General features: G+C 36.0%; 1 protein-coding gene across 1 annotated transcript in view; it reads right to left on the bottom strand.

Moving 5' to 3' along the window:
- The window catches only part of DHRSX (dehydrogenase/reductase X-linked), a gene marked incomplete at its 5' end in the record, with an annotated part of 135,058 nt that extends 120,067 nt beyond the window's left edge, over window positions 1-14,991 (bottom strand). Inside the window, 2 exons of the mRNA XM_026071523.1 lie at window positions 853-921; window positions 14,874-14,991. Coding sequence (XP_025927308.1) covers window positions 853-921; window positions 14,874-14,991 — 187 coding nt within the window. The remainder of the gene's footprint in view (window positions 1-852; window positions 922-14,873) is intronic.
- Between the last annotated feature and the right edge of the window lie 434 nt (window positions 14,992-15,425).

Here is a 15,425-nt window from a genome sequence, read left to right as displayed (position 1 = left end):
AAGAAGTGATACATCAAAGTGGCAGCAGTGAATCATCATACACTACTAGGAACTACACCCAATGAACTCAAGATATGAAAATATTAAATGCACTAACCTCCATCATAAATTGCAAATTATAATCACACAGCAGATAGTTTGCAATATACCTTTTCTCAGAAATCAAGCTATGCTCTCTTTATGCTACCCCCACATGATCACTCATCACATTAAAACACAACAAAACCCAAATAACTGCGACAACATGGGAATTTTGACTTTGGTAGAAAAGGTCTCTTTATTTTTAAAAACACGGTTTGATTATGAGGGGACTATAAGCTCTAACCATGTGTCAAATAAGACAGTTCAGCTGTTCTGTTCTTTTAGAAACAGATTCCCGCGAAAGATTCACCCTTTTTATGTGATTTCATGCACCATGAGAGGTAAGACCAGCAATGACAAAGAAAAGAGCACACCCACTCTTACCTGCTGTCATCTTCCCCTTAGTAGAAATAGCTAGTATTCTGATTTTATGCCCAGTTATCMAATTGTTGTACTCACAAACATGCACACACACACACACAGACTGTATGGAGTGCTGCAGCTCCCAGCAACCAGTAGAAGTTGCAGTCAGTTCTTTTGCAATGACCCATGGTAAAGACCTCAAACAAAACTGAAAACATTTTAACCAAAAACACCCTAATCATTTCTAGCCCTATGTCAGATTTACTTTAAGAATTAATTTCCCAAAATAAACACTTTAATGATATACAAAGGTACCTCTTCATTTGTTTGCCAATAAACACTATCAAGGAATATTCATCAAAAATACAGAAATAAATAGTTCCTTTAAAAAAAGACATAGTGTGTTACCTTTTCCAGTCAAAGTTTCTTCTTTAATTTTCCTCACTGCTTCTTGGCCCTCACTCTCACTGTTTCCAGCTGTATCACAACACAGAAAATACAAAGTTAGTAATGCAATCAACTTAAGGACAGTGAGTATAAGCATGCCATTATAAGGGTTAACCACAGTGTAAAACCAACAACAAGGTTTAAGTGAAAATGAGTGATTCATTAGCATCAGAACAGTAGAGGTTTTTAAAAAGTGCCGTACAAATGCATTGCTGTTCACACAAGTTCTGCATGCTTTTCTCATTTATTTATACAAGATATGACCATCTGCTGGCTGGAACAGCTAAATTCAGATGTAAATCTGTGAGCAAAAAGTGAATTACATCACACACCGATTCCAAAACAACCCTAACACAGGTGGGAGTGAACCCCTCCCTCTTTTCCAAAATAAGAGAGAATTTCACAGTTGGTGGTAAGGGCCCCCTACACTGGCCCGAAAGCTCAGGACAGGTTTTACCAACACTAACAGAAGAAAACATGGTTAAGCATCACATAAATGTCTTTTGTGCCATTCAGCTTAGGTGGACAGTTAATAATTGCCTGACATGTGCTTGGCAATTGTTTTATAATAACTTCTTTAGAAGAGAAAAATGCAAGCACAAGCAAAATATCGTACTTGGTAGCAAATGTGAAATTTTAAAAATTGTTTAACATTCCATTTATCATCCACAAACATTTTCCATAGCATGAAATATCAAAATATCTAATTGTTTGTTATCTAAAGTATATATAAATAGTGATGTTCATAATGAACTTCATGAAGTTGCCTTCTCCTTTTCTGATTATATAAACCTCTGCCTTGGTTTTTATACAGGTTTTATATTGTGACCTGCTGCAATTTTCTCGTCCTCTCATTTACTAGTTAGCATGCAGAATTTTTGTTTTTCATTTTTTTTCTCATTTTTTAGTAACAGTGACTCAGCTCTATCAAAGTTCAGGACAGAATCATAGCATCATAGATTAAATTAAGGTTGGAAGGGACCTCTGGAGGTCATCCGGTTCAACCTCCTGCTCACACTAGTACATGCTTATACTTGCTTTAGGGTGTTAGAACATGCTTTATAGCACTATTAAACTATATTAATTTGATCTCACAGAGAACATGTTCCAAAAATGGAATTAACCCCTCTGAGATAGATCATGTGCTATCCATTGGTTGCATTAGCTGAAGTTAATTAGCTCAGAGCACCAGAGGGAGATTTCTGGGACAACCACTTTGGGGAGGTAGACTAATGCATTCTTTTGAGGATGGAGATTCTGCTGCGCTTCTGTGTTTGGGCAATAAAAAACAATGATTTGTAACACTGATTTCCGAAGGGAATGTATATCTTTGTTTTCAAGATATGCAAGAAGACTCAATATTTACATAAACATAGCCAAAACAAAGATGTTTAACATTTCAGATACTGAAGAGAAAATATTTCTCACATAAAACCTAGAGTTGTGCTGCCCTATAATTGCTATTTATAAATTACAGTAACTCTGGAATTATATGGCTCAGGCAGCTCCACAGACTGACCAAAAAAAAAATTTTTTTGAACAAAGCAAACATTTGCAGAATTTATGTCTTGCTGTTGTTTTCCCCCTTAAAATCATGCAGGAGGTTTTACAGAACAGAAACATTCAGCTTGATGCTAATTTCTGGATATAAATGCCATGTCAACAAACAAACCCCCAGTGAAATTGCCATAGCTAGGGAAATCTGTGCATAGGGGCTATGGGCAAGGGATCAGTTTTCTTCACTATTTCACCTGAAGTGATTTGCTAGAGTAAGGTTTCAAAATCAGTGTGTTACAACACCAGGTAGAGTTAGGTTAAAAACAAAACACTTCTGCGCCAATTCTGTGAAGATCTCATTTGATTCCTCTTTTGCTCAGCATTCCTCAAACAGAGAACATGCTTATTAAAGCTTCCAGTGTCTTAATTTAACTCTCAGTATGTTCACCGAATTTGTTCTTTTAAGAGAGCTTGTGTTCCACAACAAATTTTAATTCACATTATTTTGCTCATATATAAATGGTTATTCATTAAAGCTCTGTGCCCTCCAAATGAGTTCAGTTTATTCACATTTGCATATTTTTTCATTCTAGACCACTGGGATAAAATAATTATTCTGCTAAACAATCATTTCAAATGCCTGTTTCTACCCTGACTCAACAGAGAGTTTGAAAAATAGAGTCTGGAAGCTGTGAGTATCATAAAATGGAAAAAGCCTCACTGAAAGCTGCTACCATGAYAGAGGCTTTTGAAATTGAATTTTGAATTGAATTGAATTGAAACTTCTTGCAAAGAAAATCCTGTAAGAAAGTATAAAGAGAGTGAACAAATGACCACAATCTTTGCAAAAAGTTCAAAGACACACATGTCAAAAAGATACAATAAGATTGGGAGAATATTCTACACATCTGAGTTTACTCAAGGAGGCCAGCATTCCCTTGCTGATGATGAGTGGAAGAGGAATGGGACGTTGCTAACCATGGCTAAAAGTTTCCATTATAACTCCACACTCAGAGACTTCTGCTATGAGGTATGCAACTTCCTGGGCTGATCTCTGCCTCAGGTTGAAAGTCAGAACAAAAACACTTCAGCCATTTCCAAGAGACTGGCTACTAAAAAACAGTTCTGCTACTATTTCTTTAAAGTTATTGCAAGACTACAGTAGACAGACATATAAGCTTTAACTCAGCAATGGGAAAAGGGCGTAGAAAAATAGGATCTTTTTTCCCTTCTCTTTACCCTATGAAAACCAGATCAGATTTGGCTTGGTTATAATCTACAGAAAAAGTAATTATTTCCATATATTGTGTAGATGTATTTCATTATCTGAATATTTCAGATGCATTGAGCATGTTTTAATCCCATACCTAGTTCTATCATTTTTAAACAACTGCAAATAGAAACAGACTTCAAGCAGCAGATACAGCTGTCAGAAGGTACACTGGAAAGAAGCAGGAATAAATCTTTTTTCATTGGATATGTGGATAAGTGTTAATATCTCTCACCTTTATTACTGAGCCTCTGACATCCATCTCAAGAGACAGGCAAATAAAAATCTCTCACATTTTAACGATGAGTTAAGTCTGAATTTGGGAACTTTCCCTAGAACTAAGAATAGCCCCACAAACACGCCGCTAAATGACAGCAAACATGTCAATTCTACATGTTTGGCTGCTGTTTTCATAGACGGGGTTATTCCCACATACCCCTCGTCACAAACCACTCCCAAGCCAAAACAAATCCTGCTTTACACGCTGCCCCAGACGCTGCCCCAAACCAGCCACCTGGCCTCACGTTCCTGATTCCTGCTCCTCTCCTGCTTCTCTGCTGATATATCGCTCTGCGATCCTCTAAGTATAGTGAGTGTTATGCGTGAAAGAGAACATCCTTTTAACTATTACATTAATTATTCTAAATTGAGAAAATACTTTTTAAGTCACCAAGCTGGCCCTATTTGTGTTAGGTTGGTAAAAATCAAAAATAATTTTTATCTCTTTCTGTAGATGGTTAATAAAAAAGCAGTTCATTCAAGCATGCTAAACAGAAGTATAGTGCTAACTATAATTAAAGAGGGTGAGAGTATAATATGAGGATCAAATTCGGATCACCCTCAGCTGTTTTAGCTCCTCTGTAGGACATTTGTAAATATCCTTTTGAAAAGCTTGTGATACACAGGAGAAACCTTTTGCTGGATTTTTTGCCAATGATTCACCATAATTTTTCATACTTTCAACATGCAAGAATTTATCTAAAAGAATTTTAAGATCAGTAGCATCAGTAGCACAGGATCTGCCTATTGTGCATTCAAATGGTTTGAAGGGAGGGTAAGGGAGAAAGTGAAGGCAGACCATGTTTTTTATGCAGTGAGAGAATATGGACAAAAGCTTTAAGAAAAAAGGATTCAATGTCTTGAGGGCTTAGATCATCAAAATATCTGACTTTTTTCTCCTACTTTGTCCCTGCAGAATAGTGAAAAATTCAGGTGAGATTGGTTCAATAATAACACTAACTGCAGTCAATTCTGAAAATAAAACTAGTCATTCAAGTCTGAATGGATGAGCTATATAAAATGTCATTTTAATGACATGAAAAATTCTAATTCTTAATAAAATACTGAAGTTCATATTGCAAAAAAAGATGGAATAATAAATTTAAAAACAGCTTTCTGTGAAAAAGTGACTCTCCTCTTCAACGTTCATCTACGCAAATGTCACAAGTCAAAACACCTTCATCTAAAGCCCCCACAGAAGTACATATAGAAAAATTATTATCAACAGCAATAGGTTTTGGATCCTACTCTAAAGGTCAGACACTGTCATCTTAATCACTTTAGGCAGATCCTAAATTTGAAAATCATTTCAGTGATTACAATAGAATATATTACAGAGTATTGCTCAGCCTGAATGCAGACGGTAAAAATACAACCCTTAGAAACCTAGCATGGCTGAATGAATTTGTGCACTAAGGAGACATTTATGTTTTCACTGTTTAAGGGTTCCTGATATATTTTATATATATCTTATAAAATCTTTTTAATTTCTTTGAAGCTGAAAATCTATCCAAAAAAATAATTATTAATCACATAATTTATGTGCAAAATTGATCCTAATAGAAAAGCAAGGTCTTTTCTGATTTGTGTTTTATAAAAATAGGAATTTGCAATCTTAATATTTCAAAGGAATGTAATGCAAAGCATTAGAAAGTAATTTAAAATAGTCTAAGAACAGTGATACAATCGCTTACAAGCGCAACCCCACACATTTACTGGTGTCTAGGGAACTTGTCTCCCAGAGATAAATCCCCTCTTTAGCCATAATTCTGTATATCAGTTAATCTCTAAAACAGTAAACAACTTTTCAGGGTTAGCAGCCTGCCCTATCAACCTCCCCTCCTTTTGCTAAGATGTTCAGGAAAGATGAGGGGAGCCAATTTACTACTTTCAGGTGACAGGGAACCAGAAAAGCACATCAGCCTGAATTGCAGACTTGGTAGGTATAATATAAAGATCTTCACTGACCACTTCAAGTAATCTGAGTTTAGAAGTGGTGTCCATAAACTCTAATGCATATTTATATTACCAAGAGTAGCTTGGTATGGTAATAAATTCTGTATAAATGTATACCATATGATTAAGAAGTCCCACACAGTAATAGTTAGCTGTTTTAGTGCAATAGAATATATAAAAGACTTTAACTGGATATTTGAATTAAGGTGCCTTCTCAGAGTGGTATAATCCTCATTATGATTGAAACTGAACTGGAGTAATTGAGGGGGTGGGTTTGAAGGGCTTGCGAGGGCACCCAAAGCATCAAGAGAAAATCAGCGTCATATCAGCTGATGTTATGAGGATTATATATTTGCAAGTGCACATGGCACTGCATAACAAATGACATGTGCCTCAGAGAGATGAATGCCTGTCCAGAAACGTTCTGAGTCTAAATGCTCCTGTGAGTATAGCAGGGTGTCAGACAGGTCAACCACTAAGCGGGTTTGGTCCTCAGAAGGGGACTGCTGCAGGAAGCAGGTGAGTGTTCCAGAGGCTTGCATTAGGGAAGGGGCTGGGAGAGAGCAAGTGCAAAACTCTTCCTTTCACAGTGAGCCATGAAAYAAGATTCAAGGACAAGAGTAGATCCAAGGAGAACAGTATATGAAGTTGGTGAAAGAGTCTGATGCACCAAACCAGGGTAATAATGAGAGTGGAGAAAAGGGAGGAGAGAAGGGAAAGGATGCAGCTACACATACCTTTAAAGATGATGAGAATGAGAAACTGGAACTSAGTATGATATGAATGTTTTAATACTTTTTTTTTTAAGAAATCTATAAAGTCTTCAATTTAAAAAAAAAATCTTACTTAAGGTAGAGGAATATAGATCTTGGGTTTCACCCATAACATTTTCAAGGCTTGAATCTGTTATTCAGTAAAGTCAGGTGTAAGGATGTGATGTGGTACAAAAGGCACCACTCTTCTTTTGTCACTCTGTTCATCATACAACAGCCACAACTAAATAAAAAATATATAAAGACCCTTCTGACATGAAAGGCAAAAATACCATTGCAAGTGTTCCTTTGAGAAAAGAAGCAAAACTGAATAAGGAGGAGGATGTTAATTTACAAAGAAAAAGCATTCTTATATTCATTTACAAGGAAAAATCATTCTTGCCCTGTTTCAGCAACCCAGATGTTCCAGTGAGAAGAATGACCCTGTTTATCAAACCAAGGATCCATCCAGACAAGTACCCTGTTTCCAAAAATGTCCAGTAGCAGGTGCTTATGGAAGAAGTATAAGTGACACATTAAGTCTAGAGTGATCTTTTCTGATATACCCTTTCAATAATAAGTCCTTTAAGAGACTTCCTGAATCAAAGGTTACACGTAGCCTCTCAATGGACCTATCATCCACTATTTCATCTAATCACATTTTCAATTCATTTAAGAATTTGACCTCCAAAGGGTTCTGGGACAAGGAGTTCTGCGATTTAATTGCACATTTAATTGCATGAAAAAGATTGTACTGTAGTTTGTTTAAAATTTTGCTGGATGCTTGCTACTTCATGTGTAATAAAGAGAAGAACCACTTCTTATTCCTTTTCTCCAAACCATTCATAATTTTATAAACCTTTATGATATCACACCTCAGTCATCTGTTTGCAAGCTGAGGAGCCTTTGTTAATTAGCCTCACTTTGCATAAAACCATCCCATATTCCTCATCATCCCTTTCTTGTATTTTTTCCAGTTCTACCAGACTTCTCCCTTTTAAGTATTCTCAACAGAATGAAACAATGATTTCCATAAAGGCAGAAAGATGCTTYCTGTCTTGTTCTCATTCTATTTCCTACTGAACTAATAAGATTTTATTTGCCTTTTAGACTGGCACCTAACATTGAAGCTGATGTTCAGATAACTTTCATCAGTAAATCAGTTGGTTTTTTTTTTTTTTTTTTGAGTGGTAATAGTTAATTAATTAAGAACCTATTCTTGCAAATACATAGCTGTGTTTGTTTTTCTCACATGCTGTATTTGTATTAACTGACATTTGATATTTATCCATCCTTTCACCACCTAGTCATTCAATATTGTGAGATTCTTCACAGTTCTTTATGGTAGTTAAGATTTCACAAAATCACAGAGTCACAGTGTAGCTGAGGCTGGAAAGCACCTCCAGAGAWTGTCTAGTCCAACCCCCTTGCTCAGAGCAGGGTCAGCTACAGCAGGTTGCTCAGGGCTGTGTCCAGTTGGGGTTTGAATACCTCCAAGGATGGAGAATCCAAAAGCCCTCCAGGCAAACTTTTCACACCAAAGTGTTTGCTTACGTTAAAACGGAATTTCCTGTATTTCAGATTGTGCCCATTGCCTCTTGTCCTGTCACTGGGCACCACTGAGAAGAGTCTGGCTCCCTCTTCTTTATTCCCTGCTCATGAGATATTTACACACACTGCTGAGATCCCCTTGAGTCTTTTCTTCTCCCGGCTGAACAGTCCCAGCTCTCTCAGCATCTCCTCATATGACAGATGCTCCAGTCCCTTAAACATCATTAGTCAAATTAATCTGACTATCCTAAATACGTTTGTGCAAAATTCATCATACCCATATTACCCTTTTTTCTGCATCTTTTATAAATATGTTGAACATAGGCCTATGGGATCAGGAGTCCCTTTGCTACATCCCCAAACTGACAAATAATTCCTAAATTTTGTTTTCTGTCTCCTAATTGGTTACTAATCTACAAGAGATCTTTCTCTTATCTCAAGACAAGCCAGCTTCTTTAAGATCTTTTGGCATCAGCCTTGCCAAAAGCTTTTGAAAATGGAGATTAAATTAATTCACACAGTTGCTGACTTCTTCAAAACATTTAATTAGTTACCATGTCTAGAAAAGCTGCACTGACTCTTCTACAATTTATCATCATATATTTAACTCTGTATTTCTTATAATGTCTACAAGTTTTTCCAATACAGAAACCACATTCACTGGATTATCCACAAAGTCCTTCTTAAAATTGGTATCACATTTGCCCACTTCACACTTCTCCTGTGACAAGGATGATTGAAGATCCTATGTAAAAGATAACAGTCCAGAAAGTTCATACTCCGGTTTCTTTGAACACTCAGGGGTGCCTCCTATTGAGGACTAGCTACTAATTAATGTTATTGCCTTGTTACAAAGCATCTTCTGTAACAGTGCCATTTGAAGCAGTTCTTCAGACACAATCTCGTAAGGAAAGGATCAGATGTGGAACCTTCCCTGAACCGTTCTTTATCTCTTCTTCTGTGGCCTTTTACCCATGAGTGGCTCTTTGCACTTTAGTTATCTATCAGCCCTAGTAACTTTCTAGCAGACTTCCTAATTCAGTTCCCTTTATAAAGATTTAATATTAATGTTTATGCTTTAGCAGATTGCTTTCAAAATATTTTTCAAGCATCCCTTATCATGATTTTATATTAAATTAGCCAGATTCTACATACAGCTCTATCTTTCTCATTTGGACATACCTTCAACTTTTGAGGTATATGCTTTTATTTAAATATTTTTATTCTATTGAGAGATTTTGTTTTAAATCACAATGGCTTGTTTTAGTCTGTTTTGTTTTTTGTTTTTTTCTGATGCGTGCTATTGTATTTATACTATGCTTATAATAGTCTCCTTACTACTCATAAGCACTGTAATTTTTAGCTGCTCCTTTTAAATACTTCCTCATTCTTATGACAAAAAACTAGTTGTTCCAAAGAGCTATAGCAAGATCTGGAATTAATATATTCAAGTTGTCTCTTTTATTTCCTCAGCATAGTTAATTTGTACAGACTAGTCAAAAACAGTTCTAATTTATTATGAAATTTCACATGCAATAAGATACGATACATATGGTCTTCAAACAGGGCATTTCAGTTTTCTCAGTGTGATTTAAGATACAACTGCAAGCCGAAATGACCTGAAGTTGTAAATTTTAAAACTAAACTTCCCAAAAAATGAAATAATCCAAGGTCAAGAGTCATGCAGCAACAATACTAACTTTAACCGATAAAATAGTAAAATGGATGCAAGAAATGTTTCAGTTTCTAAATGTTCTAAATGAATAAACATATACAAATACATTTTTAAAAATGTAAAAAGAATGTTTAAAGCACACTTATTGTCCATGTGCAACTCCAGGTTTTAACAGAAACACAAAATGGATTTCTTTTTTAATTTATTTTCAAACAGAAATTAGGGACTAAAATGTTCAAAAAAATTCTTATGGATTTGGAAGGCTTTGCATGGCTGTGTGTACATGCATTCATGTACAAATACACAGCATTACAGTAGAGTTTTTCATAACCCTGATAACAGTGTAATGATATGTTAAAAACTAAACTGAATGACAATTACAAGGCAATCTGCATGCATTTTTCAGTGTTCCCACAGGAGAAAGAAAGCCATTGCACCGTTTTGAAAGGTTGGTAACATTTTAACATTTCCTGACTAACTCTACTAATTCTATTCTGACCTAACAAAATATGACAAAAATAGGAAGAGAAATACTTTTCTAGGACTATTATAACTCAAGCATCTCATACATCTATCTATAGTGAGAAAAGACTATTAAAGTATCCCATATAAATTTATGGTAATTGAAATTAAATCAAACTGTCTCTGAATATGATTAATTGTACCATCTTGATAATTATCCTTCTAAAGTCACTTTGTGGTATTGCACTATATTAGAATTGTACAATTTATGGTATAGCGAGTCCAGGCTGAAAATTGGAAACTAATGTGAATGAAAGAGATGACAGAAATATCTCCTGTTTCATGTGTTGCAGGGTTTACAGAGGTCACAAAGAAGTGCTGAGCTTGTCTGTGGAAGTACATTCGTTTATGCCTAAATTTGATCGCTCAAATAAGTCACTTGACTATAAATATATGTGTGTGTGTGTGTGTGTATGTATGTATGTATGTGTGTGTGTGTGTGTATGTATATGTATATATGTGTATATATGTATATGTATATATATTTTTTTCTCTAATGAGACTTTCCTTCAAAATGTGAAATTGTCCTAGAAATTTGTGACACTGATATACTTAGACATTAAAGACTGATTGCATGGTCTTGAATACGATGTTTTAAGCCATCCAGCATATGTATAAAATTTTCAAGCTGGAATTGTCTTTCATTCACCATTCACAGGCAAGGATATCATCACACAAAGTTTTTCCTGTGTTCTTTTATTAAGTTACTGAGAACAGAGGGAAAAAACAAACTGAAGATCTCCTTGTTTAAATCAGCACTTTTAACATGCATTCACAGAATCGTCTTAAAATTGAAACCCTGGTGAGGAAGGACAAAAGAGATATGAAGAGTTCATACTTTCAACAAATCTAAGTTCAGACTCACAAAACTGTGGCCAACACTGTGAATCAGAATTGAACATGGCTGGGGTCATAAAAATGACTACAAACAGAAGACAACACAGGCAGGAGGAATTTTCAATGTTCCACTGACGAGAACATGTTTATTTGTAATTCCACACAAAACACCATCTTCAGTAACAACTACTGATGAACAGGCACCCCAAACTGTGTGTCATTTGCCTTCTCTATCTGAAAAAAGATACTGCAAGCTTATAATCAAGCAATAATTCTGTAACAGGAAGCATGAACTCCCAGCATGGCTTGATTCGGAAGAGTCACAACTGGCAGAAAGTTTCCTTACCAATAGTCCCAACTGTCCTTCATGAGACATTCCTGAAGTGGAAGGACTACTAACAAAGAGTAAGGCTATCACTGCCAGAGCAAAAGGCCTTAATGAAATCTATCAAACAAACCTGTAGAGAATTACTTTCAGCATTCACACCAACCCTTTTTCCCCAGCCAGAGGCTGAGAGCAGGGCTAGCAGCATCTGCAGAGGGAGTGGGAGACAGGAGTCTTGTGCACTAATGCTGGGACTGGAAAGTAAGAAGCTGTAAAATCACTGTGCGACAGCTTGCTAAAATGCTCTGAGTGAGAATACTGCCTTTGTATACTGTGACTAYTTATATTCCACAAAGTATAATGCTTTTTCCATTTGTTTTCCTCATTCCATTGGTTTTGGATGCAAGAATTGTTGGATTTGGATTTGAAATTAAGTTAGTTCAAACATTTACTCCTCTGAAATGTGAAATGGAGTCAAAGTCATCCACAAATAGTGATTCATCTTCACATTACCCATTCAGGTTTGACTCATTTTCCCACTGCAGGGATATCATTGTTTGCTGATATAATTTCTTACATTCCCAATTACTTAGACCCCCATAATGGAAAATAAGCATTCATTAAATGGGCAAGATTGACTGTCAGCTAAACATGAGTCTGATCCACCTCTCAAGCCCAAATTCACCTAACATCCACACTTTCTTCACATAATCCCATGCTAATATACAAACTTAGGGTGAAAACATTCCTTTGGTAGAAAGCTTCAACACACTTGGTGTCTTATTTGAGGCTTAAATCTTTGCTTGTGTGGCCTGAAGCTGAATGTGCTAAAGCATGCCAGTGTACCAGCAGGTATTTGAAGCATATTTTGGACACTTGGGGCCACAGTTAGCAACAAGGCTGGAAGGTCATCGCATTTAATGTGCTTCTGAGACTGTTCTTAATCTTGTAGTTTGGACAAAGCCTGATATTATCCATTCTACTGACAGGGCTTCTTTGCTCTGAAGAATTTTACTGGCAAAGAAGATGGCTGTGACTCACCAGTCAGTGTTTAGGCCAGAGTTTGTCTGAGAGAATTAAATCACTTGAAAATCTTACTCACCAAATGCTTCCTATAATTAATTGCATTAATTTACATTTGTAGAGATTTGTAACGTGAATATTAACATTGGTACAAATGAAGAATGAACGGAAATGTGTGTGTCTGTGACCACCAGAAGAAACAGCAGAGCAAAGAGTTAAAAGAATGGCCTGTACTGATAATGAAGGGCATTTTCACAGGATACCATTCCCAGGCCACCGTTCCCAGCAGTAAAATTGAGAAACATGTCCTTTTTTGTTAAGACCACAGCACAGATGACTTGTCAGCAGAAGACTATGCACCATGACAGCAGGAAAATGGCCACAAGGTTGCAGTATATCAGCTACACCACTACTCTTCCTGTTAGCCCACTCAGAAAACAGACTATAGACATAGTCTATATCCTTCAAACAAGTTAAAACAGACAATGGGCAGCAACCTGGTCTAGGGTTCATGGAAGCTGAAGTAAGCAAAATTCTGAGGCAAAGGATGACCCTGTAATAGCTGGTGACTGCTAAAGGGTCTAAAAGATCTGTCCACAAACTAACTTGTCATTTGCAATCAAGAATAGCCACAGACATGATAATGACTCAATGGCTAGAGTGCCTTGTCCTCTGAGTTGCACAAAAGTGATGCTAACCAGAGCAGCTGGGCACACATATCTTGGTGTTTGTAAGAATATGAGTATAAATGTGAGTGAATGAAATCTATGAGAGAATGATTGTGAGTGGGTAAAACCAACTTATTTAGAAATTTTGTAAATAAATGTCACCTTGCCTTTCCAAAAGATCTTTCACTGAATTTTGTTATGCTAAATCCCCTACACATTATATGATATAAAACAAGTCTTCAAAAAAGTAGCAATGTTCTATGCTTCTTTGATTCTATGCAAAGAGAAAAAAAAATCAGCCTTTTGTTTTCCCACTGAGTGTACTTTTGCAGTCCACCTTAAACATGAAAAGGGACTTCTTTAATGAAATATTAATACTGACATCATTAGCTACCATACAGCAGCATGTGGCTGTATTTTGCAGATGCCTGATTTTGACCCATCTATTGAAAGATGTATGAGTAAGTGGTATTCTGCATTTTGCCTGTACAATTCCAGGGCAATCCCATTAGTGTTACTGACCACACTAGACTTAAAGAATACGGAGCTACTATGTTCTTGTTGTTTTTTCGAAACACACATATATACAAAACCTTAGAGAGAGCATATTCTGTATAAAAACTGAATAAAATGACATCACCAGTTTGTTTGTATATTATGAAACACTACCCTTCGGTAACTTTATGGTGTCAAAGATATATTCTTTTAAGTAAAAATCCGGTGGGTTAGAGAAAGAATAAAGGAGAAAAATGTAGTGTTTTAAACATATGAATGAGTACTGATGATGTTATATATTGATTTAGTAAATATATTAAAGCACAGAAAGCTTCAGAAGGAAAAAAATTCTTTTCACTGACAGTGTCTGTAGCAGGGAGAAGAAATTATGTGCTCAGGACATTTTTGGAGTTCCTATGGAAATTCACCTGTCATCACTTCAGATGTCTAAATTACATCTCAGTCTGAGATAGTCACCTTAAACTCTGTAATCGATGGAGAAAAACAGGCACCTCCAGAAGGTGATTTGACTGGCCCATCTTAGAATGACATCAATGTCAGTACATGGCATTCATGAATAAGTACCTCTCAGGGTACTTATTTCCCTTCACTGCCTACAAAGGCCACCTACAGTGACAAGCTTTAGAAGTAAATGTGTAACTTTTACATGTCTGAAGTTAGAAGGGATGCCTTTGCCCTGTCAGACAAAGGAACATGAATAATCCCCCACCACACACTAGAATATTCCTTCAAGTCTTCCATTAGTTTTCCTCTTAAAAATGCATACCCTAAAGTTCAAGCATACCCCCTCCTCAGTTAAGGAAATTAGTGACAAGATAATAAAATATTTTTATAAAACCCATATTTTTAAGTCTTTTTCATTACTTTATTATTTACTTCTTACATAAGGTAGTTCAGATCTTTCAAGTTTTTGCATAAAACAGCCCATCCACTTTTCTTTAAAATCTTGCAAAGCAAAGTATAAACCAAGTCTTTATTTATGCTAAATGCTAGCAAAACCCAGGTAACTCCCCTCTCCTTCCTTCCCCTGACATCTCTTTAGTTACATTGGAATGTAAATATTCCCTAAAAGTAAAATTTTACTTTCTGAAACAAAAAATAATGACTGTACCTATTATAACGTGCATGCCAAGTCTCGCCAAATGCTTCACAGTTTGGTAACCAATTCCTTTAGCACCTCCAGTCACTATAGCAACCTTTCCATTTTGTGTAGGGAAAACTATATGAAGAAAGAGACATAATGCAAGGTTAGTTCAAAGTAGTAACACGATTACAAATTTAAGATCTATTTTATAGAGGCATACATTTAACAGACCACCTAAGCTGGGCCAGTAAACAATGTCAAAAACAAACTCTGTACAGCAATAAAAAGTACAGAATATTTGGCATTATTAACCACACTATAATCTTCCAATATTAACAGTTCTTGATGATGACACAAAAGCCATACATCCAATTCAGAAAAGAAAGTTACTAATTTTGGTTTGCATGCATTCTGTTATCCTGTAATAATCTGTCCTCTAAAAATTTCATCTTAACTTTGTCTAAGAAGAATATGATATCTGGTACCAGCCAATTCAGAGATTATTTCCTCAATCATGCCCTCAGGGAAAAACGTCAACTAGCAGCATGACATCCTGAAAACTTTGTGAATGACAAAGCA

The sequence above is a fragment of the Apteryx rowi genome, unplaced genomic scaffold (genome assembly GCF_003343035.1).
Source record: "Apteryx rowi isolate R43461 unplaced genomic scaffold, aptRow1 scaffold_327, whole genome shotgun sequence".
NCBI lineage: Eukaryota > Metazoa > Chordata > Aves > Apterygiformes > Apterygidae > Apteryx > Apteryx rowi.
This window is presented reverse-complemented; position numbering and strand designations above follow the sequence as displayed.